The sequence below is a fragment of the Poecilia reticulata genome, chromosome 6 (genome assembly GCF_904066995.2).
Source record: "Poecilia reticulata chromosome 6, P_reticulata-male-v2, whole genome shotgun sequence".
NCBI classification, from domain to species: domain Eukaryota; kingdom Metazoa; phylum Chordata; class Actinopteri; order Cyprinodontiformes; family Poeciliidae; genus Poecilia; species Poecilia reticulata.
The window spans coordinates 26,271,048-26,293,302 of record NC_088835.1 but is presented as its reverse complement, the minus strand read 5'-3'; the positions used below and the strand labels follow the sequence as shown (position 1 = coordinate 26,293,302).

Below are 22,255 nucleotides of genomic sequence, written 5' to 3'. Positions count from 1 at the left end.
TTAAATATTTACTTTGGAACTTTGACATTTATAAACGTATGAATAACATGGTTAAGATATGACTGATTTTTTTTCAGAACAAGCTAAATAAAATAAATTAGTTCATTTTTTAATGTGAATAATGTGTTTGTTGCTCTCCTCAGCTGTAATTCCCTCATGATCCCACTAGATGGTGCTCTTCACACATTTTCACAGGGAACGCTGCAAGAGTGTTTTATTCCAAACATGTAAGACGTTATATATATGCTATATATAAAAACTGCTTAAAGAAAACACCACAGTTTGTTTGTCTTAATATATTTATTGTTAAAAATGAGTTGAAGTCCTGGGAAACGTGTCAGCTCTGACATGGGTCTCTCTCCCGCCGCCTCCCATGCCAGCTGATGAAAACTCATGCAGCTGTGTAAATATGCCATCGATGCTCTACGGTGATCCTACTAGTTTAAAGCTTTGTCACAGAGGAATCAGAAGCTGCAATGACTTTCAATATACTGATATGGATAATAATTGCATAGGATAATAGCCATGCTGTACAACACACATGAATACAAAATAATATGTTAGAATGATTCAGATTTCCTAAAGTAGATTTGTACAGTTTGTCGTTATTCTTAACATTTAAGTGCATCATATGATATGAATAATCTATATATTAAATGATCTGATACATAATTATAGCGATTTATTACATACAGTACATACATGAAGTAAAGTAAACCTTTTAACAGCTTTAGAGGGACACTGCAAAGCCCTTAAATGTGATATACATATATTTTATATATATTTATATGATATAATAAAATGAATTGATGGTATGCAGAAGAATGATAAAACTATACACATCTGTCATACCGGATTAAGGTGATCTTTTCTTATACATTGCAGGGTTTTTGTTTTTCACAGTACAGTTTCCACAACCTCAGGAGAAAAATAATAACAATAAATAATAATAATTATAATAATAAATAAAAAAAATCAGGAAGAAAGCCAATTCTGTGTCAAACAGAAGGTCGACATTTCGCATGCATTATTTTATAAGTTGTAAAAATATAAAATTAGCGATTAAGAAGGAAAAAACTCAACACCCGCATGCAGCAACAATGGTTATAATGTTAACTCTGTAATGGTTTGAGTAGCTTCATGTCTCACACCCTCACACAATGAAATAATAAGGCATGCCTCATTTGATCCCACAACCACTCCTCTAATGGCAGATACATTGATGAGCGACAGCTATGGAGTCCCTTCTTGTTTACCTTCATATGGTCAATACATGATTAATGAGACCTGCAAACAGAGAGAAGATTTAATCATCAAACCAGCATCTTTAATACAAATCATCATGTTTCAGAGTCATATTGAGAACAGGCGTCCCCTGATGAGTGTAGCCCATCCTAGCTTCTCTTTATGAACTATAAGAATATATAAGACCCGCATAAAAGATTCATTAAAACATTGCTGTCATGAGTGTTGATTAATGATTTAAAAGGAGCTAACATCAGGTGAAGAAAAGTTATAAAATATACTCTGAAAAAACACAAACTCTCCCTAGACATTTTTGGTCTAGTTTCTAGTGCAAATATTGAAAATAAGAGAAAACTAACTTATATGTGACTTTTCAGTAAGATATGCGAATAATTGATTAATATTGACAAAAAGTCGACACATCTTTCCAATGTTATAAGTGAAACAATCTACAAGTGGAACCAGTAGGTTATTTTTAAATCAAAATTAAGGAATTGACTTGAAACAAGATATCGATATCAGCAGCAATCTCCCTGCATTTATTCTACAGAAAATATTTCCTCAGTTTAAATCAGAGGTTTTCAAAAATATCTAATAAAAAATATCTTCTTAAATTAAACTTTTAGAAGCACAAAAGGATAAACTTAAGGCACTATTCAGCTTCCATAAACAGGTTAATGGAGGCTGACCAGATGACCAAACATGCATGAGTTCTATTTGGGTTGCTAGGCAACGGGCTGGAATTGGCTGGGGTTGCCTGGTAACGGGGCTGGGCTCGACTGGGGTTGCTAGGTAACAGGGCTGGACTTGGCTGGGGTTGCTAGGTAACAGGGCTGGGGTCGGGAGATCTTTTAAAACCGCTCATTTTCCAGATATCAAAAAACATAAACTTATTGCCATAAACGGCTGAGTGTTTTTTATCCTCTTTGTTATTCTTTTTTAACGCTTGGGCTGATTTTAGAAGCAGCAGAAACGCAAATGGAATTACAAAAATGTGCAAAATGTGAATATTGTGTAAAACGTCCCCTTTAAAGCTGGGCCAGGCCGTGCGATCAGAAAGAAAATTCCTAGAAGTTAACTTGAACTGGATGTCTTCGGTGACTCAGTGTGACTGACACACCAAAAACTGATTTAGCTCCGTCATAAACATCAAGCTGTGTCTGATAGCATCTGAGAAAAATCCTTCAGCAACAGATGTCTGATTTCTTTCCTTCTGCTATTGCTGTTATGTTCCAATTGATTAAAAAACTTGTAGTTTCCCGACTGGTTGTTGGTAAAAATTAAGCTAAAAATCAGCTGATTTTCTCAGTGCATCTCTTGGCTGATCATTAAAATCACTTCCAGCAGGAATAAAACACTTACTGTTCAGACAGGTTTCTCAGTTTGTGTTCCTCTGACGGAGATTCTTGTCTTTGTGGTTGTTGGTCGAATTAGTTTTCCTTAAGCAGAAAATAAGCAACAGTCAGTTGTCATCTTGCATTTATTAAAAATATAAATAGTACATTTAAATCTCAGAATAAATAACTGTTTTAAAACAATATATGGGGAAATTTAAAGTTGGAACATGAGGAAAATAGAAAACATTTTCTCTAGTTTCTTTTTGAAGAACACTGAAAAAACACAAAATTGTACCAAGTATTTTTGGTCTAGTTTCTAATACAAATATTTTTAGTGTACTTGAACTAAGACAAAATATACAAGTAACTCTTCAACAAGATGTAGGAGTTTGCTTTAAGTCTAGATAGTGTTTAGTGTTTTTGCAGTGCAGGCCTCACATTAAACTTGTAGTTTTTTTGTAATGTCTTGTCCCTGTTAAAGTAAATGAAAAATGTTGTAATGTAGCCAAAATATCTGCTCTACATCATATCAGTGCTTTAGTTCTATATTTTTCATGGCCATTTATTTTAGTCTTCCAATAATAATCACTGTTTCGGGTGAGATTGAGCTGGTTTTTAAGAATTGAGGTTATTCCACTTTGGGACAACAACAATGTAATGTTATCGATGATCATCATCTTTATATATATATATTTTTTTCAAATACAGTTTCAACTGAAATTATTTTCCCCCTTTTGTAAATTAAATGTACTGGCAAAAAAATGACACTTTTACTCAAAGTTTTCACTTTTCTGGAAATCCCAAACAGTAGAGGTGAGAATTTATCGTATCGTAACGTTTATCATTTATTGTGATAAAATTCTAATCCTGATAAGAATTCTGATTAATCATCATGACGATAAATTCCCATTAATCATGTTTAAATCGCCCCCAAACTCACTGTATTGTTGGGATTATTAATTTTACTATTTTCTCCACTGTTTGTTCAATAAATGTCAATAAATTTGAAAACATGATATGAATCCCATTTCTTTACGTGACTGGTGTACAAAACTAGCACATTAAAATGGAGATGTTTGTATCTTTGTTGTATTCATACAGTTTCCTAAAAAGGAAGCAATAAGTAGTTTTTCTCATCATTTTTATCGCTTTCACAATAATGCCACAAAATATCATAATAAAACTATAAGTCTATATCGCCAACACCTACTTTACTGCAGTTAACTACAGTTTTTACAAACCTTTAGCAACATAAAAACACATTTATCTCCTCATCGATATTGCAGATGTCAACGTTTGATTCAGATCAGGCATGTTCCACTCTAACATCGACAATCCAGGGATTTATTCGACATCTGAAACAGTAATACTGCAACCGTATGTTCTGTGACCCAGATCTGAGGACACCATTTACAGTGAGATCCATCAGGATAATCTACAACAAAACACACACTACTTCACAAAGCTTAACACAGATAAGGTAGCGCAGGCTGCATGTTGGTACTTACACTGGTCCAGCTAGGTCATCGTCTGCAGCAACAGGGAGAAACGAGGAGCAGAAAATGAATAAAATAACGGTAAAGACGGTGAACACGCTGATGAAATCACACGAGTTTAACTCGAAACACACAAAGCTGTTTCATTTCTACATCTATACAGACTGATGGAGCGAAGAGGCAGCATAAAGAAGACTTTTACATGCTAAAAAGAAAAATAACTGATTAAATCACTCATGAAGGAATCACAATTTAAAAAAAACATTTACACACAATCAAAATGCAGATTTTAAATATTATAGACACGTTGAACGCGATTTCATGCACGCAACTCCCTGCTGGAGGGCAAAAACCAGCCACCCGACGATGACTAGCATTGGTTTTAGTTAAAAAGGTAACATGGTAAACCTTAAACGTTTTCATAATATGTGAAAGAAGAGAGGATTCAGTGCTTTGCTGAATCCTCTCAAGGTTCAAAGGTCATCACATTTCACAAGTCAGTAAAACATTTTAACTAAGAGAAAATAGCAAGGGAGAGGGAAGTAGGTCAGACATGCTAGCTTGACTTTGACAACCTTAACATGTAGATGTGAAATATCTGTGTGATTTGGTTCAGTTAAAATATATATTTTTATATATTTTTTATATTGCGTTTGTCTCTATTTGATAGAGCTGAATGTGGACATGGAGATGTATTTTGTTTTTGTGTAAAATTCAAACAAAACGTTAAGGAAAACAAAAACATAAATAAAAAAGGCGAACCACACAGCAGTTCTCTGACAGATCGTCGGTGGAGCAGGTGTTCAAATGAGCTAATCAATCACCGCTGCGTTCAGACGATCACTCATCAATAATCACAAAATAAACGTCAGGCTTGAAGACATGACACTGTAACGGACTGAATGTTCAGTTCTTTGTTTGCATGTTTTCTAGTGTTGAATCCTGGCACAGAAGTGGAGCTGTTGTCAGCCGGTTGCTATGGCAACGCGTCTGCGTATACTATAGCCGACACAGAAAGCCAGAAAAAAAAGAAGAATACGAGTGGTTTTGAGTTGTTCTTCACTGGTTTTTCTGCTTTGTTTTCCCTTTTTGGTGGAGTAAATCAATAATACCGACATCTCCAGGTTTCATTTGCTTCTGTGGTCGGCAAGTAAAAAGAATGTTTTTGCCCTCCACCCGTGTGCACATGTGCAAAGTTTCCAGATGTAAGCAGCGACATGCAGCGTGTCTGTACTGCTGTCATGCTTGGATAAGCACAGGTCTGTCAGACTCATTCGCTTAGTAATGGTGTGAAACAGCAGAAAGAACTGAGAGAAACAAAACATATCCACTTCACTGGAAAAGCAACTGCAGAGAATAGTTTGGAAAATAAAACAAAAAAAAAAAGTCCAGCAGAAGCATAAGCTGTGCTATGAAGAGGAGGAAGATAATATGCATTAAAATTCAGGCAGCATGCAACGTCTCACACTTACCACGAACACGGTTTAGGTTACGCAATTTAGGAGGAGGAAGGAGGAAGACGGGAGACATTACAGCAGTCTGTTAAAACATTCAGCAGCTAACAGACTCAAAAACAAACGAAAAGCTTAACCAGTCTACAGTGGTTTTTAATTATTCCTGTTTAACACAAAGTTCTGAGAGATTTCCATTTAAATAACAAAAATCCTGAGCATTTGAGAAAAAAACATTTTCCATTCACCAGATCAAGATTATTAATCTGCTTTTATTAAATGTTTCAAAATCTATATTATGGATTTATCCAATCATTACTAAGTTAACCGACACTTACAGATTATTTAAGTTACAGTTTCTGATCTGAGATTCATTCATTTTGTTTGCAAAAATAAAACAAGGCCTCAAGAAATACCAAGGTTTAAAAAGACAGGAGTTTGAAACTTAAAATTACCCACCACACTTCTACTTTCTATGTTTGTTTAAGTGAGATGTGCAGAGTGGTGACATGTTGCCCCTCCCCCACCTGTTTCTCCACCTCGCTATTACAAGATGCAAGAAAAAAAAACTACATTTCTGTTTTAAATGTGTACATTTTGTAGATTTTGTAGCTTAAAATGCAACAACACAACATTCTTTTATCACAGGATGCGTCTGCAGCTAAAAAATGTGGAAAAACTCAGGTTATTCTGCTTTACTAAACATTAATTCAGTTTCTGTTATTGACTTTTGTAAATTAACTGGTTAATTATTAGTTATCAAAAGATGTTTAATATGAGATATTTTTTTTTACAGATTTTGAAAAGGTGAAGTTAAAAATGTCACTCAAGGAGTTCTGTGTAGGACATATTTACAAAGTTTTTTGTGTTAAATGGAAATTGTAAATATATTTTATACAGTTTTGGCTTTGTTAATACTTTCAGTATGTTGGTCTTTTAACAAATGGCTCTTTTTAAACTATATAATCCAGTTAATTGCTAAATTAATAGATTTTTTTCCATTATCGACTAATCTGATTAATCTCATTAATCATATCTAGTAAAAACTTAACATTCCTAAATCCAGTTTTCTCATTAAACCATAAAGTTTATGTTTTTCTGTTCTCACCGATTCCCTGCATGTCGCATTTGATCAGCGTGAGACAATATCAGAATTCTGTTTGAGGGGAAAAGGTCGCTCAAATACCATTAATGCATCATTTACTCTGTCCTCCGACACTCAAAAACAAAGCAGCTAATATTCGAGAGCCACTTGTTGGCACTGAAGCAGCTGAAAGACGAGTTACTCTGGTTAAGTTTGCAGAAGCTTTCAAAGCTGAAGCTTCCCTGGAAATAAATTAATAATTGAAAAAGTCCACATCTGCAGGACTGCAGGATCAGGTTGCTCATTAATATTAAATGGATGAAGCTGTTGTGACAAGGTGCAGCCTTCAGTGTCTGTGCTGTGTCCACCTGACCGGAATAAATTATTGACTGCAGCCGCAGCGCAGTGTTAAGTGACTCCTCTAGAAAACAAACCACGGCGAGGAAAGCTGCTCAAAAGGCAAAAATTTACAAATTAATATTTAAGAAAAACTAAACTGAGTTCCCTAATACACCAAAGCCACACACCTGGTGGTTGAGCATCACAACTGGTGACTCACCGTCTTGTAAATCCTCCGGCTTCTTGCGCTTCTCGTAAACAACGATGATGATGACCAGGATGATGATCTCAGCCAGAACGCCCAGCAGCGGCCAGAGCGGCGCCAGCAGGCTGCGCACCCTCAGCACCAACTTCTCGTTATGGCTGCCGATGATGTTGGTGGCGTTGCACATGTACTCGCCGGGGTCCAGGTTGATGTCCAGGTTGGAAATGTGCAGCTCGGTGTAGTTCTCCCTGCTGAAGACGGAGAAGCGTCCGGTGGAGTTGTCGATGTCCTGCCAACGGGTCGGACACAAAACCGTTACAGATTCCTGAAGGTTTGGGAAAATTAAAGCTGCTGGTTTTACAGATGCAGCATGAGAAAGACGCATGAATAGCCAGGAAGATTTAAAAACAAAACAATCAGACAGAAATCTAACTCTTTAGTGGGTAAAAAAGTTATTTTCTACATAGGTTACGCCAAGAAAATAAAAATAAAATTACAAGAAATCATAATGTTTCAAGAATAAAGTCATAATATCATGAAAATAAAGTCATAATATTAGAACTTTATTCTGACATTATTCCAACTTTATTCTGGCCTTATTTTGACTTAATTTTCCTACGAGTTTATTGTAGTAAGGTTATTTTTTTATTTATTTTTCTTAGTATAGCCTTAATACTCATTGGTACGTTTCTAACGATCGCTGGAGCCAAACTTCTTTATCAACAGGTCTTCATTTATTCTTCTTCTATAACACTTTATAAGTTTATATCTCACAGAGATTGAGAGATGAATCCTTCCTGCATATTTTCTCTGGTTTTATATCTTCTGCTTTCTCTACAGTCGTAGGAAAAAGACGACTTACTGAGACGTCTCTGTGCTTTTCTGTCCAAATGTTTTGCATCATGGTTATATTATACAAAAAATGTTGTGTTTAAAGGCAAAGTCTGTCAGTATGTAATTTAAAGGTCATGCAATCTAACACAGCCTGAGAAACAGAAATCACCACCTCACACATTCACAGTTAGCAGAAAGCATGACGAGCTTTTCCACATATTCATCCTTTGCCAAACACATCAGGGCTGTTTGCTGCAGATCAACTCAATTTCATCTCACTCCTTTTGAAGTCCATTCACATTTATCACTCTGCAGACCTTCCCGTCTGAAAAATAATTTTTCTGGCCTTGAAAACAACCAGTTAGCATAAATATAGCATCTAATGGTTGCTAGGAGACTTCGACACCCCAAGATGTGAAGAGATTTTCTTTCCACTTCCCTGTCAATCAGAGATTCAGATCTGCTCAGTTCTGATCCAGAACTAGGAAAATATATACTGGACTTTAAAATACTTTTGTTTATAAATCACTGACACGCTTAGCAACAAAATACGTTAAAGATTTGTAGTTAGACGAGCCATGATAACCAAATTTTTGGACGATAAATCGTCCCAGAAATTATTGCAATAAGCGATAATATTGTTGTTTTGAAACCAAACACAGAGAAGCAGAATTCAGTTTTTACTCTCCATTAATCTTGAACAAACTTCTAGAAAACTGCAAAACAGCTGGAATATGGAGTTCCTTTAATAATTTTCATATTTTTAAAAAGTTATGTTATTTTTATTTTTATTCTTTTTATTAATAATAACTTAAATATTGAATCTATTGAACATTTTCCTTATTTCTATTTAAAGTTGCTGCAAAATAATGTTTGTTTTATTGTGTTTTTGTCATGTAAAGCATTTAATGATCGTTTCTAAAATGTGCCAGACAAATTAACTATTTTCTACATTTTAATCTGAATTAGTTAACTTTCACAGAAAACCAGATCGTTCTAGTTTTTACAAATTGATGAAACTAAATATGTTAACTCAAAACCTCAGTAGAAAACACTCTGATCAATTGAAAATACTAACATTTATTACAAAGATTTTACATCATATTAATTCAAGATCAATTTTAATATAAACAAACAAAAAAAATCCTCATAACTGTCTTTTGTTCTCATTCGTTTTTCCAGTGTAAAATTATGAAGCAATAAGTTATTTTCAGGTTTTCTAAGCTTGAAAATGTGTGTGTGCTTCATCTTTCCTGTAGTAACATTTCTTCATATTGCACCATAAATATTGGACGCTTTAAACCGCCATCTCCTTTAATATGTTAAACAAATGAAAAATCTGGGCCTAATTGCTGCCTCACAATGAGAAGCCATAGTATTAGATTACAGTCGTTAAACAAATGGTGGCTTAGCTAAAGTGGATTTTGACTTCCTAATCTGCAGCGCTGCCTTCTGCTCAGATCAGGCAGGCCAACAGTTTTAACTTGGATTTGGAAGTGACAACCTGTTCTTGACCCCCTGCATTCATTTTCCAGTCAGCTTTTTTCTTAGTGAGACATTTCTTACTGGTTTGTCTCGTCTTTTGAAAGCGTTAACCTCTTTATTTTAAAAATCTATCAATTTAACAAGCAAAGAAACAGAAAAAGGAGAGATTTGATGGATTGTCTGTGTAGGTTTTCTTACAACTTTGAGCAATTATGTAAATTTATTTTTTTTATTATTTTTTTTTATTCTAAACCCTTACAGGGACTGAAAGCTCGTGCACGATGTATCCTGCTTCTGGATTTTCAACACCCCGCAGGATCAAGCAGGGGCAGCAGATGCATCATAATATGTATAATAGAGAATAAACTCAACCACCAATTGATGGTTAATAATATCTATTATTAACCATGTTTATAAACCATTATTAATTGATGGTTAATAATATCTATCAGTGTCTTGATTGTAATATAAAATGTCTTTCTTCAACAGCAAATGGTGTCTTAGACTTTGCATATTCCAATTAACAGGCATGATTATTAAAATAGATGATAAAAAACCGACTTAAAAAATCATCACGCTATGTTATCTGTTCATTTAATTTTCTTCAATAATGATAATTATGGACAGAAAAGTAACTTAAAATAAATAATGCACACAGGTCTGTCAACATGATACATTTTGCTGGACAATAAATTGTCCCTGAAGTTATCGCGATAAATGATAATATTGTAGTTTTGAAACCATTTTCAAGCAATATAACAAAAATAATGCCATAATAATTAATGAAGACATTCTCAAAGCTCAATAAACTTGAGATTGTATTAAAAATGTTGCATTGGAAATGAAGGACATTTTAAATACATAAAACAACATAAACATAAAATAAAATGAATTATTGAGTCTCTGTAAACAAAATTGTCCTTCCAAAAAAAGGCTAGTTGAGACCAAAACGCCAATCTGAAAACTTTTATCATCCAGTTTTTGGTAGAAAGAGAGAAAAGAAAAAAACTATAAATCATGCAGATGGAAATTATTGATGAGATTAATTGATTTATAGCTTATCGTGATAGGCCTACTGTACATTCACATTGAAGGAAATAATGTTACATGAAACCTGAGGATAGGAGTACCGTATTTTCCACACTATAAGGCACCTAAAAACCTTCAATTTCCTCAAAAACCGACAGTGCGCCTTATAATCCGGTGCGCCTTTTATATGGACCAATATTGAGCCACAACAGGTCTAGCAGCTACGGTAAGCAGCCGCCGACTTCATTTTTGCCCATAGAAGAAGCGCGCAGTGCATGCTAGTTGTCAGAACTCTGGTTTGTTAATAAAGTTTGACTGACGTATCTACCTACCGACCTGATAATCAGGTCGTCTGCAGGTCATTTAGCACCAGGTTCTCCACCAACATGCTGTGCGCGAACGGAGAAGGGTGACCATCGTCCGGCCCAGGCGCGGAAGTCTCTCCTCGCCGACCAGAGTCGGTCTGTTTTGTTGACATTCTTTATGTCAACAAAGTGGCTTTAGACATTCATCCGGGATGCTTCGACTAGGTTTACCAAGGGACCAACCCCTATACATTTAAAGCCAGGGGGAAGAGAGACAGAGTCTGCGGCGGCAGCGTGTCGGTTGGTCTGTGTTACCCAGAAAGCAGTTGGGCACAATATCGCAACACCAACACCGTGAGTGAAACAATGACTGGGGCAGACTACTATATAAAGTACTTGGGGACCAATTTTTTATTATTACACATTTGTAGAGAATGGAACAAATCATGTGCCGTATCGGTTCGTATGGGACGGGTGGAAACCTTAACTGGAGCATTCGCCTTATAATACGATGCGCCTTATATATGAAAAACGTTTTAAAATAGGCCATTCATTGAAGGTGCGCCTTATAATCCGGTGCGCCTTATAGTGCGGAAAATACGGTGAGTAATAAACAAATGTTCATTCCTAAACTGTGTCTGGTGATATTATTGATGACCTACCCTTATGCCAGTCGGGTCGATCTTGTGCCAGGTCCAGATAGGGTGAGGGTAGCCCGCAGACTTACAGTAGAGCACGGCGCGGTCGCCCTCGTTTTTATTCTCACTGCGCTTGTGGCCTGTTATGATGGGAGCAGCTGAAACAAAAAATTATAATTCAGACATTATTTCAAGAAACAAAAATACACAGAATATATTGCAGTTTTTATTTTAGCCAAAGTTATTAAGAGCCATTGTGAAAGGTCTAAAGAGCCACAGGTTGAAGAGGGCCAAATGAACAACTATGGCAAGCCGGATTTGGCCTGCGTTCCTTGAGTTTGACACCGGTCCTCTAGAAGTAATTTGTGTTTAACAAAAGTGACTTTTCACTTTGAAAATCAATGGAAATGCTGATTGTTTGTTAGGGTTTTTGGCTCTAAAATTTTACATTTGCCACTTAAACTGAAAGAATTTATAATTCATCAATGCTACATATTATTAAGAAGGAAATAATAAATCTAAATATTAATAAATATGAATCAAGTTATGAATTATGTACTTTAAGAAACTGCTAATTTCTGCTTTAACGAGCAGAAGAAACGCTCCAACAAATAATAAGCGCACCTTCCAAAAATCCAATTGGCCTCTGCAGTCATGCATGTGTGACGGCAGAAAAGGCTGACCGGATTTTACCGTTGAGACCTAATCCCTCGCCATCAGGCAAACAAGACACCATCTGCTGCCACTGAGCCGGGCATTGGCTGGATGAAGGTGTCAAGGGCGCCGGCTGCCCTGAGCAGCCAGCAGAGCCGTTTGAAATCACAGGTCCAACATGACGGGGCAGCGAGGGCTCACAGCTCAGATGGGACCTCATGCAAAACTCACATTTTACATGTTTTCTGTACTTCCACTTGAATTTCTAGTGCTTCTTAAAAACAGCCCAAGCGTTAAAAAAAATAGCCAATAAAACAAAATAAAAAATAACAACCCAGTTGTTGTTTTTTTTAATCAATAAATTATTGTTATTTTGTGTTTGAAAAATTAGTTGTTTCAAAAAAAAAAAAATCTTTGGAATGTAAAGACACAAATCAGCAGGCACTGACCTCTCACCTAGTGACCCCAGAGAAGCCCAGCCCGTTACCTAGCAACGCCAGCGGAACTCTGCCCGTTACCTAGCAACCCAAGCTGAGCTCCAGCACATTTATTCAACTGGTTTTACCGCAGTAGTTGTTCCTGTACGATCGTTTGACTCATTTACGCTGAAGAAATACTAGTAGATTATTCTTAAAATTAACTTCAACAAAGTTTAACGTATTTATTTATGTTAATTAAAATACTACCTGTTATAAGAAGACCTATTTTCCTAAACAATATTATAATTCTCTTAATGAATAATATTGGTCGTAATTTAGTTCAAAGATTATAATTCAGTAAAGAATTGTGTATTGGACTCATGGGACCGTTAGCTAGCAGCTACCTTCAACTTGGCTTGTGGTGGACTCATCACGGACAAAAACAAAAAATCTTCATTTTTATAATAATCACATTTTTATGAGGCGTTTCCCATGTGTTAATGGTGAAAATTAATTGATTACAATCTTTCCTCAGTATTTATACTTACTTGATTTTTTCTTTTGTTTCCAGAAGCAATCTTGCAAAATGCTTCTTTTTACCTTTATTTCTTCTCTTTAAATCATATTCTATTTTTAAATATAAAAAAATATATGACACACAAAACAAAAGAAATAAAAAGATTTTAACATATGCTGATGGTATGAATTGTGCTACCAGAACAGATGGTGCAGTCACAGTAGCCATTTTTATGTGTGAGTCTAAACGTTGAGTTGGGAGGCGTGACCATTAACTTTCTCCGATTTAAAGTGACAGACGCCCAAAAACAGCTCATTCTGAAAGGAGCTCAAAATAGCTACAACGGAACAGACTAAAATCTTATTATCCCAGAATGGGTAAGTGCAAAAAAAACTGTAAAGAATACATTTTGTATAGCGCAGAGACCTATCAAAATCTGTTCAAGAAAGTATAATAGGCCACCTTTAAAAAGGTAAATATGCCCGCAGCTCAAAAATAAGCACCTACATTTTATTTCGATGGTGGCGTTGGCAGGTGGAGCCATTTCAAAGTTGTAGACACACATGTACAAGCCGGCGTCGTCTCCTCTTAGTCTGTCGAGCCTGCAGATCAGAACAGAACCTCAAGTTGACCCAAAAGCAGGTCACAAGGCGATATATTTAGGCCTGGGGTGCTAACTTCTCCACCTGTGCTCAGTGTTCTTGTTTTGGGTTCGCGTTCCTGAGATCTCCTCCCCGTTCTTCATCCAGTAGCTGTCCTTGGGGTTGCCGTAGGAGCTGGTCAGGTTGCACTGCAGCAAGATGCTGTCCATGTCTGAGGTGATTGTCAACGGCTCGGAGACGGAAATCGATGGCTCTGTAACAGAGAGACAACTCAGCAAAAAGTAAAATAAAATAATGCCTGCACTGCAAAAAAACCCCACAAAATTAAAATAACAAATATTGTGAAAGAAAATAGTAATTGGAATTTATTATAACAAAGATAAATCAAAATTCTTACAACAAAAGTTTATTTCAATAAATGATAATTCCATAAATGCCCACTCATAATTGATCTCTATCATATTTTATATGATGGGTTATTGTTGAAACTTCCCTTTTCTGTAAAATTTATATTTAATTTCTTTAAACTGTGATTATTTTAAGCAACTAAAATCAAATTATAAATGTTCCAATGTAAAGAAAACAAAGTAAAAAAAAATGTAAAGAAAAGTGTGGAAAGGTAAAAGAATGAACACAGGGAATAAAGAGGAAGGCTGCCTCTACATGTTGGATGGACATCGAAGGATTGACTGAATTAGGAGAAGAGCTGCAGACAATGCACTGCAAAAACACAAAATCTTATCAAGTGTTTCAGTCTAGTTTCTTGTCCAATTTGACTTTGTAATTTAAACACCTTAAAATTGGGCCTCTGTCTCTTTAAAAACTCCTGCTCTTTCTGAAACTTCGCCTCCAGGAAGTCGTCACATGGCTCCTCTATTAACCCTTTAACAACATTTTTACCAGCATTTTCACTGAGAAGTAGCTCCTATAATGAGCTCAGCAGATGCTCAGTTCCACCAGGTGTTTGCTAATTGCCGCTGGCTAGTCTGAAGGATCTGAATGAGGAAGTCATTGGGAAAAGCTGCCATGTGAGGCAGAAGCTCTGGAGCTTGGAAACTGCAGCTCTGAGGAGGAGCTTCGTCTTGAAGGCGGGGCTTAGTCCAGCCAGGCGTTTTGAACAGCTGAATGGTTGCCATGGAGATCAAGAGATTTCTGAAACATGCATGAAAGAATCAAGGCAACACTCCAGGTATGTTTTCAATGAGGAAATAACTTTATAACATGATGTAAAGCTCAAAAAGGTTGAACTTTCCTGTAAGCTAGTTTTGCACTAAGGTCTCTGGACTAGAAACTAGACCAAAAAATACTTGGTAAGATTTAGTTTTTTTGCAGTGTAATGCAACTATCTTCTGCTTTCCTTCAGTTTCAGGTCTGCAGGGGAGGATGGCACCTACAGAGGGAGCTACTGATCCGCTGGAGAGTCAAACAGGAAGTGGCGGGTTGGTGGGTTTCTCAACACTGACCACTCACTCTGCAGCACAGTGACAGTGGCCTGAGCTCGGATCCACGTGGTGGCCGGGTTTTGGTGGACGTCGTTACGCCGCGGGTCGTTGCTAGCTCTGCACTCGTAGGTCCCGGCGTCATCCAGGGTGAGGTGCGAAACGCCCAGCACGCTCACCGAGTTGAGGCCGTACGCCGTGCCGATCGACACCCGCCGCTTGCGGGCGCCGTCCCACAGCTGTCTGAAAGAGTCCGCCCGGTTGATCTCGGAGTACCACCACTGGATTTCTGGGGTGGGGTTACCTACCACGTCACAGTACAGCTCAAAGGTGTCGCCTGTGAGCTTGGTCTCGGACAGAGGGGATTTCACAAAGCCCGCTGCAGGGCGGCAGACCCCCAGATCGATCAAAACAAGAAACATAAAGAGCCAAAATAAGGAATGGTTAAAGAAAAACAGGCAACAGAAAGCAGATGAGGGGGGGAAATAACTGAATAAACAAGAAAACGTGTATTAAAAGAAAGAAATCATCAGGATGAAGAAATAAAGCCTAACTTCCTCTTTTTTTAAATATTAGTCCTACTTATGGCTGGGTGATGCAGCTGAAAATAAAATAAGTGTTTTCATACATACAACAGATTATTAGGGCAACAATAAGAAAATAAAAAATACATAAAATGACAAGAATAAACTCGCATGAGAATAAAGTCAAAATGATACAAGATTAAAGTCGTAGTATTACAAGAATTATCACTTCATTCTCATAATTGTATGACTTTATTCTTACTGGAGTTTTTTTACTATATTTTTTCTTAGTAATGATCCATTGGACACATCAAATTTGGCTTTAACCTGATCAATTTTTCTTACGAAATTACGATTGGCAGAAAATATGTTCAATAATTGGCTTTTATACCAATCATCCTTTATGTGAGTGATATAGTGAAGTATTAAGCTTAGGCTACGGCAATTTTTGTGTAATTACAAGAATATAGTCATAATAAAGATACAATTTTACCAGAATAACATCTTAAAATTATGAGAAAAAGGTTTTTTTATTTAAAAAAAAAAAGCTTAATTTTCTAGTTATTTTTCATGTTGGAGTTTTTATCAAATTACTACTTAATTATCCTAATATTATAACTTTATCCTGCAAATATTAAGACTTTATTCTTCTAACATTATGACTTTCTTTTCTTTTTTTTAAATCCTAAATTTAGTCTAACACTTTGTATATTTTGACTTGAATTCAAAGTTCAAGTAAATATGAATTTGTAAAAAAAAAAAAAAAAAGACCCTTCTGAATCAAGATGGCGGCTCTGGACTTGCTGACATCACTCTGAATTATGGTAACCCAAAAATTTAATCTTCAAAAATCAAAAATTTAATTAATCAATAAAATCAATTAATCGCCCAGCTCTAGTCCTATTAAACATATCTGAAAGTTTTATTTAGTGCCATAAATATTAAAATCAATCTCAGTCTGTTATGATAAGGCTGCAGTGAAGCTAAATTGGAAAGGATTTCATATAAATTTACAAATAATTCAAAACAAAAGCAAACTATAACCTCTTTACATGGGACACAAAACTATGCACTGTAAAAATGACTTGTCTAATTTACGGTAAAACACCAGCAGCTGTGTTGGCCAGAATTTTACTGTACAAATACAGTAAAATCCGTATTTATACGGTAAAATTCTGGCAACCACAACTGCTGGTATTTCACCATAAATTAGAGACATTTTTTTACAGTGTGTAAAACAGGTGACACCAAATGTATTGAGTTTTTTGAACGGCTGAAGACAAGACCTCACGTCTGCCTGAGCCATTATTGCTGCTATTCCTGGGAACCTTTAATTCAATTCTTTCGGGGCCGCTCTCATCTAATTTGTTCAATTAATGATGCCATAAAATCTGCAGCACAGGAATGTAAAAAGGAAAAATCCTTTATGTGACTTTGTCGTGTCTGCTTAATGAAAACATCATTAGTGATCTCTAGATAATTATTCAGTGATGAGACATACCAGAGAACAAGCACAGCTGCTATTAAAAACGATTTTTAGTTCGATTTAAGTAACAGAAACGATGAAGAGGAGGCGCTGTCTGCATCCAGACAGCACGGAGCGCCTGAGACGGAGGAGATTTAAACGGGCCGTGCAGCTCCGGCTCTCCGGGGAGCGTGTAGGCGCATGGCGGTGGCGCATGGCGGTGGACCCCCGAGTGTTTCCATAGAACAGCACTTCAGGAACAGAGCAAGAAAACAAAACAGCCGAGGAGATCCGAGGAATCACTCAGAACGGAAAGTTACTGTTTTTAATTCCAGCAGACATGATGAAGCTCAAATATAAAATACAGATTCCTACAGCAGCTTGATGGGGGGAAAAAAAGTAAATTCCAGATTTAAAGTGCTGAGAGTTTATTTAGACCAGATGTCAGAGGGACGACGGTCAAATGGAGGTTAAAGAAGTTATGTCTGTTTTTAATGCTTCTCGCTGATGTTTTTACTGAAACTTTCACCAATTATTGCATCAAAAATACAAATATTAAAATGTGCAACAAGTCAGTTTGTTGTTTTTCAGTCAAATAAATGCAATATAGGGAACTCTGGCACAATATTTTTTTCTGGACAATAAATTGTCCCATAAGTTATTGTGATAAACGATAATATTGTTTTAAGTCATATAATGGCATAAAAATGCATGAACACATTCTGAGAATTCAATAAACTTTAAATTCTAATGAACATTTAACACCAGAGCTGGAAGACATTTTAATGCTTTATTACTTATTTAAAGGAAAAAAGAGAAAAAACAAAAACATTCCTACACAAAAATATCAACACTAAATACAGGCAGAATTAAACATTTTGTTGTTAAGAACATATTACTCCAACTTTGCACACATTTACATTTATAAAAATGCAGTGCAGGTAACTTAAAAACTTAACTTTAATGTTTCTGAATGTAATTTAAAAGTTTAAAAAACATTTTTGCTGATATTCTTATGTATTGGTTTTTAATTTCTCCCTTTTCTTTTGGTGTACACAAGATAAATATTGTAATCTAGTAAATATTCACAGTGCAGAAAGTACAAGTTTGAGTTAGAAGTTGTTTAAATTTGAGCTTTTAAACTTAAGTCATTATTACAGTTCATATCTGCAGTTATTTTTGTACAGTTTGTACTTTTTCAGTCAAACATGAACCGACTCTTAATAACAAGGTTATCATTTTTCTGTAACTGATTTCAGAGTTTTACTTGTTCATCAGAGGAGATCAGGGAGTTTCAAAAAGCTCTGAGCTTCAAACACGTCAGAGACCAGAAATGGTCTTTGATGTTAAATATAACGGCTAATTGGACCCAAGACTTTTTATCCACCGCACAGAGAACACGAAGAGTCGTAAAAATCACTGCCAGACTCGTTTGGTTTATTCTTCAAACACAAAACACAGTTAAGATTCTGTTTTTGCCTCATTTCATAATTAATTTTCTGTTTGTTCTCCTTTTGTAAACATTGTTTAGGGTTTTCATCCATCCATCCATTTTCTTGACACCCTTGTCCCTTAGTGGGGTCGGGAGGGTGGCTGGTGCCCATCTCCAGCTAACGTTTCGGGCGAGAAGCGGGGTCACCCTGGACAGGTCGCCAGTCTGTCGCAGGGCAACACAGAGACACACAGGACAAACAACCATGCACACACACACTGACACCTAGGGACAATTTGGAGAGGCCAATTAACCTGACAGTCATGTTTTTGGACTGTGGGAGGAAACCGGAGTACCCGGAGAAAACCCACCATGCACAGGGAGAACATGCAAACTCCATGCAGAGAGACCCCAGACCGGAATCGAACCCAGAGCCTTCTTGCTGCAAGGCAACAGCTCTACCAACTGCGCCACTGTGCAGCCCTTGTTTAGGGTTTCCACAAATGTATAAAACTGTGCAATACGTTTGTGGCTTTTTAATGAAAACAATCAAAAAAAGCAGCTGTAGGATGTCCACCAAAAACGACACTTGAATAAATTAATAAAAGACCAAAATTGATGCATTCAAATCCGCGAAATCTAAAATTTATTTTTTTAATTTTTGCTTTTATTTTGCTTGAATCATTGCATGTTTGGCAATGATTCCCTCTGGTTTTAGATGCTGTGCAGCTGGAAGAGATTTTTGCTCTTACTCTTACTTTCAGACAGTTATGAAAGTAACAGATTTTGAGCTGTTAGCATATCATTACACTCATACAGCGACAATCTCCAGTCAGAGGGCTCTTTGGAGTTGTTGCAAGACTGACTGCTACAGCATCACCGTCCACAACTCTTCTGACGTGACTGTAAGATATCTGGATGATATAACGAACAAGAACATTTAAATATTCCTTCTCTTCCCGCAAGTTACACAACTGGTTGTTGCTAGGTAACCAAAGAGTGAGTGCATTGCTAGGAGTGGATGAATTAGTTGATTCCACCAACCTTTCTCAGCTAGCCATGAGAGGCTAAGCGGCTGAAGCCTTTTCCTCTGCCTACATCCCCCAGAATGCTGTGCGGTTCTGGATCAGAGTTTAATTAATTATTATCAATTGATGCACATAGTCCTCGTGTGACGTCACATTTCTGCACAGCAAAAAGCCCAGTGTTAATTTAACTCTGAAGAGTGTGGACTATATAAACACTGAAAAAGTGTTAATATCAACTCTGTGGGAGTTAAATCAACACTGGGAATTATGTTGTTAACTCCCACAGAGTTGAAATTAACACTTTTTCAGTGTTTATATAGTCCACACTCTTCAGAGTTAAATTAACACGGGGCTTTTTGCTGTGTGGGAACTTTGTAGCTGACAGCCATCTTGGTAGGTATCTGTAACTAACTCTCACGACAGTTGCTATGGAGTTGCTATGACAACAACAAACAAGCCACAGTCTCTGTAGAATATTCTATCAGACATGTTATTTATTGATATTGATCCCGTGTCTATCAGGATATATATTGTTATTGATTAATTGTGAAGCCCTGCTCATGATTAATATTTTGGATGTGTGTTTTGTTTGTTTCCTTTTTATTTATTGCTTTTGGTTGCTGTTTTTTATTCTAGTTATCAACAGTCACCCCCTGTTGCTAACTCAGCAACTTTCTTGATATATTTAGCAATATTTCAGATAAAGAAAATTGATATCGGCCAAAATCGGAATCTGCAGGTCCGGCTTTTTACAGATCGGTAATCAGAATCGGTGCAAAACTAATGCAGATAAAATGGTTTTTATTTATTGTCTTTTATCTTGGATATTTAAAATGCCATCACAATCTACAATAACTTTTTGAAAAACCTGAATTGATATGAGTTACAACAAAATTTAATTTCCCCTTGGGGTCAAAGTATTTTGGAATTTTAATTTAATTTGAAAGTTTATTAATCATTGAGAGGTGGAACTTGCATTGTTATGCCATTATATTACTTGAAAATTGTCTCGAAACAACAACATTTCTAGAATTTATTATAAGTTGCAAAGCTAATACGGAACAAATCAGGATTTGATCAACTATTCCTCAGATTGATATGCAAGGACGGAGTGTGCAGGAGTGCAACGCAGTCCCACACATGGGCCAAAGCGTCCGGCAGCAACAGCTACTCGGGGTAATGCTGCCATAATCTGTTTGTTGGGGATGAGATTTATGACCAAGAGGGGGTCCGCGCTGCGAGATCAACGCTGCTCTGCAGCGGAGAGCATCTCAGAGAGGGGAGTTAACAGACTGGTGGGACATTAAAGCCTCGGTTCCCAGCGCAGCATCTCTCTCTACTAAAAATAGAAGCATGCAGCAAAATGGACTGATGCTATTTACAGAGAGCCCTACTCCTGAAGTCCTACATCTAATTACACATCACCGTGGCCTACATGATGAGCTCTGCTGCGGATATCTGAGCATTCATGTGAAGGGATTTGTTTTTAACTTTTCAGGGTGCAGCTTCATCTCCAAACTAATGAGCGGAACCGGTCCTTGCTGACTGGCCGCGCCGCTCAGTATTCAGCACCACACTTCAAAGGACATTTTAGGGACGCGGTTCGGGCCTCCGTTTGGCCCAATTCAGCCTTCCGAGAACAGATTGAAGCCTATTAATGATTCATTGACCCTTCATTTTTAACGCAAGCAGCCTTTTTATTTATTTAAAAAAAATGTTTATCCACATTGGCAGGGAACGTCTGAAGCTAAAAAAGATCTCTCATATTTAATTAAAAATGTCTCTGCAGTCTTAAAAAACCGCATTCCAGCCATGATGAGAGAATGTGAGGTATGCGTTTTAATTTTTTTATTTTTTAATACAAGTAGAAAACATGTCATACCGTTTTGGGAAGAGACGGACTGCAGCATCAGCGTCCCGAATATCGCCACCGATAAGGACATGACTGCGGCTCTCGGCTTGCCAGGTATCATCTTCGGTTGCCGGAGAAATGCCGGTAAGGGAAGCGCTAAGGTGACCCGAGCGGGTGGCGGCGATGCGGGACGGAGCCTCCCAGACACTCCTGCGGAGTGACGCGGGGGAAGAGGAGGGGAAGTGTCGCTGGGTAGAGAACCGGGAGCCCGCGGCGGTGCTGCTGCCGTCTACCTGAGCGGCTCCACTGAGTCAGAGTCAGCGCCGGTGCTGCGGAGCTGCTGCTACTGCAGCCGAGGAAGGAACCACCTTTTTTAATCCGCTGTTAAATTCCAACTCCCGCGAGATTTCGAAGTAGCGCAGAGACAGCGGGACCTCGTTTATAACACGACGTCCAATCACAGAGCAATAAGGAGGGAAGATGGAAGCTGGTGTTGGACAGTTTGTTCAGCAGGAAGTATTGAACAAACTGTCCACTTCTTTTTTATATATATTTTAAGACATTTTTAAGGAGCTAATTAAACGAAATGACATATTTATTTATTCTGAACAAGCAAAATATCCAAGAAAAAAAATATTTACAACACACAGACATACATTTCTTTTTATACATATTTTTTCTGTTTGTTTTTCTGTTTGTAAGTAATTACTACAGTAATTACTACTAACTCTATACTAAACAATAAAGATTTTTAAAAAACTAATATCTAAAGATCATGACAAAAAGAAGTGCAAAACTCCATAATATGGATGATATTCTCCGCCCTCCGACGTCCAACCGTTATTCATCTTTGTAAAATAAAGTTTTAAACTTTT

The 22,255-nt window shown here is 36.9% G+C and overlaps 1 protein-coding gene across 3 annotated transcripts; it reads right to left on the bottom strand.

Moving 5' to 3' along the window:
* Nucleotides 1-281: 281 nt before the first annotated feature.
* Nucleotides 282-21,740, bottom strand: nptna (neuroplastin a). 3 transcript variants are annotated; one of them, XM_008411971.3, is made up of 8 exons: nt 21,411-21,740; nt 13,725-13,893; nt 13,546-13,640; nt 11,473-11,606; nt 7,173-7,446; nt 4,091-4,112; nt 2,608-2,684; nt 282-1,287 (listed from the first exon to the last, which is right to left on the bottom strand). In XM_008411971.3, exons 1-7 carry the CDS (start codon nt 21,499-21,501, stop codon nt 2,624-2,626), a joined length of 846 nt encoding a protein of 281 aa, XP_008410193.1. In that variant the 5' UTR covers nt 21,502-21,740; the 3' UTR covers nt 282-1,287; nt 2,608-2,623. The 3 variants fall into 3 exon arrangements, with proteins under 3 accessions (XP_008410193.1, XP_081464399.1, XP_017160950.1); XM_081608273.1 differs by having other exon boundaries at nt 4,091-4,100; XM_017305461.1 differs by lacking the exon at nt 21,411-21,740 and adding an exon at nt 15,111-15,516.
* Nucleotides 21,741-22,255: the final 515 nt, after the last annotated feature.

Coding starts and splice junctions, on each gene's coding strand:
- nptna (XM_017305461.1), bottom strand. CDS start 15,501: ATGTTTCTTGTTTTGATCGATCTGGGGGTCTGCCGCCCTGCAGCGGGC. Junction 13,641..13,724: donor AACAAGAACACTGAGCACAG/GTGGAGAAGTTA, acceptor TCTGATCTGCAG/GCTCGACAGACTAAGAGGAG. Junction 2,685..4,090: donor GATGACCTAGCTGGACCAGT/GTAAGTACCAAC, acceptor TTTCTGCTTAAG/GAAAACTAATTCGACCAACA.